This window comes from Corylus avellana, chromosome ca5, assembly GCF_901000735.1.
Source record: "Corylus avellana chromosome ca5, CavTom2PMs-1.0".
NCBI classification, from domain to species: domain Eukaryota; kingdom Viridiplantae; phylum Streptophyta; class Magnoliopsida; order Fagales; family Betulaceae; genus Corylus; species Corylus avellana.
Genome location: NC_081545.1, coordinates 6886971 through 6890259, shown reverse-complemented (window position 1 = coordinate 6890259; position 3289 = coordinate 6886971). Strand labels below are relative to the sequence as shown.

At 36.2% G+C, this 3289-nt stretch overlaps 1 protein-coding gene across 1 annotated transcript; it reads right to left on the bottom strand.

Moving 5' to 3' along the window:
• Positions 1–535: 535 nt before the first annotated feature.
• Positions 536–3062, bottom strand: LOC132180315 (putative F-box/FBD/LRR-repeat protein At4g03220). Its single transcript, XM_059593099.1, has 3 exons — positions 2019–3062; positions 988–1170; positions 536–838 (listed from the first exon to the last, which is right to left on the bottom strand). The coding sequence occupies exons 1-3, from the start codon at positions 3060–3062 to the stop codon at positions 536–538; spliced, it is 1530 nt and encodes a 509-aa protein (XP_059449082.1).
• Between the last annotated feature and the right edge of the window lie 227 nt (positions 3063–3289).

Below are 3289 nucleotides of genomic sequence, written 5' to 3'. Positions count from 1 at the left end.
GTCGTGTAAAAAATTATTAACCTTACTTTGGCACTTTGAATTTGATACAAAAATACTCTTGTATAGTGGGCTATAAGATCTTAAATAAAATCCACTGTGGTAAATCTTTTGGGCTCACCAGATCATTTCGATTACTTCAATTAAGAATAATGTTACTATTCGAACCAATTTATCACACCAACGTCACACCGATCTAGCTAACATAATGTTTTTTAAGTAGCTTTAAATACATGCCATATCACTCAGATTGTTTTGAGTGTAATAATTGGGAATGAAGTGTTTTTTTTTTTTTTGAAACAATTGGGTATGAAGTGTTAATGTACTTAAATATTCAATATAATAAGCAGAATTCAGTAAAAGCTTTCAGAATATTTGGACTGTACTAATTAATTCTAAAATATATAGAATTTGCTACTTATCAAATTAAAAGAAAAATTGAGACATAAGAAATTAATTACCCTAGAGAGAACAATTTTCATTAACAAATACGCCCACTTAATTATGATTAGAGAGCAGATCAAGAAAGTTTTAAAGCCTAGCGAAATGAAATTTTAGCATTAGAAGAAGCCCAAGAGAATCCCATCATCTGTGACCTAATCTTTTGTCTCCTGAGAGAGTCCCTAGCACCACTGTTTCCTGTGCACAGAGTCATCTCTTGCAAGGCCTTTCCATGCTTGAGCAAAAACTTTGCTAGACTAACCTCATTCTCACATTCTAAAAACCCATGCACCTCCACTACCTTCAGGTTCTCTAGGAAGGACTTCAATGTCTGTGTTTGAGATTCCCAAAATTGTTCTTCCTCGGAGCTAGACATGTCCCACAAGTCCCGATTCCATTCCTAATCAAGCATCATTAATGAAAAGAAGTTAAATCATTTGTTGAAGTTTTGATTTACATGAACAACAACTTGAAGTATGCATCGATCCATCGATCCATCGATTGATCGGCCAGAGAATAAATCAGAAGTAATTAATGTGTAAAACTTACTCTTCTTTCCATGTTGTAATCGTTGTTAATCTTGAGAATGAGGGTATGCAGCGTGGGAGAGCTTCTGAATAGGCATGCTATTCCTAGGACATTGTTTTTGTTGAAACTTGTATGCAACTCCAAAGATTTGAGGTTATGAAAGGGTTGTAGATAAACAGCAAAATAGTTATTGATTGATAGAATCTGCAGCAAAAGAGGGTGAAATATTTGTAAGCCGAGGCTTGTACAGAACCAGAAATTTGTAATTACTTACCAAACTTCAAAAAATGGAAATAAACAAAAGAAAATTATCATATAAAGCCACAGCTGCAACATTGAGGCAAGTGCAGGATCCCCATGGAGTCAATAATTTTGGCTCCTTTATATGCTTTATCGATCTGTAAGCTAATAGCACTGCAGTTTCTAGGCAGAGATTGTACATCAACACTTATCTCTGCCAAAGCTTCAATTCATATGACTACTATATTGGATGAAAGTTGATTTCCTCGAGCTTCAGAATGGCCATCAACATAAATTTCAAAACTAACTGCATAAATCTATGGACTTCAGAATCAGATCTTGATATTTTCTATATATATCCTAAATCATACAAGATTGCTGGAAACCTAACCAATTAACATTTATGATTTATGCAGAAATTTAAGAGTAATAACAAAACATGAGAGGAAAAGCGAAAGCAAAGAAATAGAAACAGCATAGAGAATTTTGGGGTAGTTCGGTGAGACAGAAATTTGTTACAAACTGGTTTGTTTGTAGCAAATTTTTATCCAGTTCGGTCTTAGACACATACTTTAACAATTGTAAATTGCCTAAAAAACTACATTATGCTCTTATTAACTTGAATAATGTTTACAATACAAATGTCCCTATTAATAGAAAAACTCAAAGAATACAAATATGGTAAGATTTGATTACAATCAAACATAAATGGAGATTATTTTAATATCAACCTAATATGAAAAAAATATATAATTCTAACCCATTGGAGAGAGAGAGAGAGAGAGAGATTGAGAGCAATTAATTAAGTATACCTCGAAACACTTGCTTTCAAACTTCAAGCAATGGGCATGAGATAGTCCAGACAAAAGATTGGATACACTCTGAATCTTTTCAAAATTTATATCTTCATGAAGTATAATAAAACCAATGGAGACCTCCCGAAGCAAACTTAAATTCTCAAGCGCACAATTATCAGTAATGGAATTATATTCCCAGCGCAAGATTCTGAGTCTCGGAGCATTGATCTTCACCCAACTCTTTTCACTATAAGCATCAAAACAATATGATACCCGCACCCGCTCCATTTTTGGACCCGAAATATTCAACCCTTGCAGCTCAAAACAATTTTCCAGGCTGAAATCTTCTAGCGCCCGGCACCCAACACTAAGATGTTTCAGCCCAAAGCAAGCGTCCAGATTCAATTTTTTAAGGTTTGGAAACGATGAATCTGAGAACAAGTCAACGAGTGAGGGTTGATTGTATAAAACGACAAGTGAAAGAGACAACGTGTGGAGCGATCGAAAACCATCTCTCATGACGGATGAAGGAGGCAAATGAAAACCCGGGCAATGAGATTTTAGCTTGAAAACTCGTAAAGATTCGCTCGCTAAAACCGATCGAGGGATGTTGAAATAATCGTCGGTGGCAAACTCGACATCGAGTTGTTGAACGTTGAGCCTAATGGCACGGCGAATAAGACCATTTAGACGAGAAAAACTCAAATGGGCACGGAAACGAAGAATTCTTATGTCGGAGTGTTTGTCGTGGAGGGCTAAAACCTGGGCTATGAAGTCCATTCCCGTAGCGGAAGAAGAATGTGAGGTTTTTGCAAGATTTTTGGAAGAAAGAGGATTTGGGTTAATGGTGGAGAAGTCAAGATCGGGAAAGGAGGACCAAAGAGATCTCCATCGCCTGGATAAGAGACTGGTTTGTGCGATGGATTTGATGGATAGAAGGGAGAGGATATGGTGGAGAACAGCGTCGGGAAGATCGGTGATCCGGTCAATGCTATTTTCTGCTGCTTCACTTTCAGCAATGAGGAAAAGCTTCTTGCGCTTTGCAGATCTTGTTTCCATGGAAAAATAGCTACTCTCTCTCTCTCCCTCTCTTTGTTCTTCTTCACTAGTCCAGTTGATTGTGCTTTGTACGTAAGATGGTTAGGGTTTGAAACTTTCAAAGAGTGGACTAAGCTGTGAACGAGAACAGCGTTTGAGTTTGTTTCAAATTAGAACAAATTTGAAAATAAATAAATAAAAATAAAAATAAAACCTTAAGCTGTGTGAAGTTGAGTGATTCTAAAAGT

Bases quoted from the DNA above. Each gene is read 5' to 3' on its own strand.
- LOC132180315 (XM_059593099.1), bottom strand. From the start codon at position 3,062: ATGGAAACAAGATCTGCAAAGCGCAAGAAGCTTTTCCTCATTGCTGAA. The intron at 1,171-2,018 runs GTATACTTAATT...CTTTTGCTGCAG, and splicing joins TTGAAAGCAAGTGTTTCGAG to ATTCTATCAATCAATAACTA. The intron at 839-987 runs GTAAGTTTTACA...ATGCTTGATTAG, and splicing joins ATTACAACATGGAAAGAAGA to GAATGGAATCGGGACTTGTG.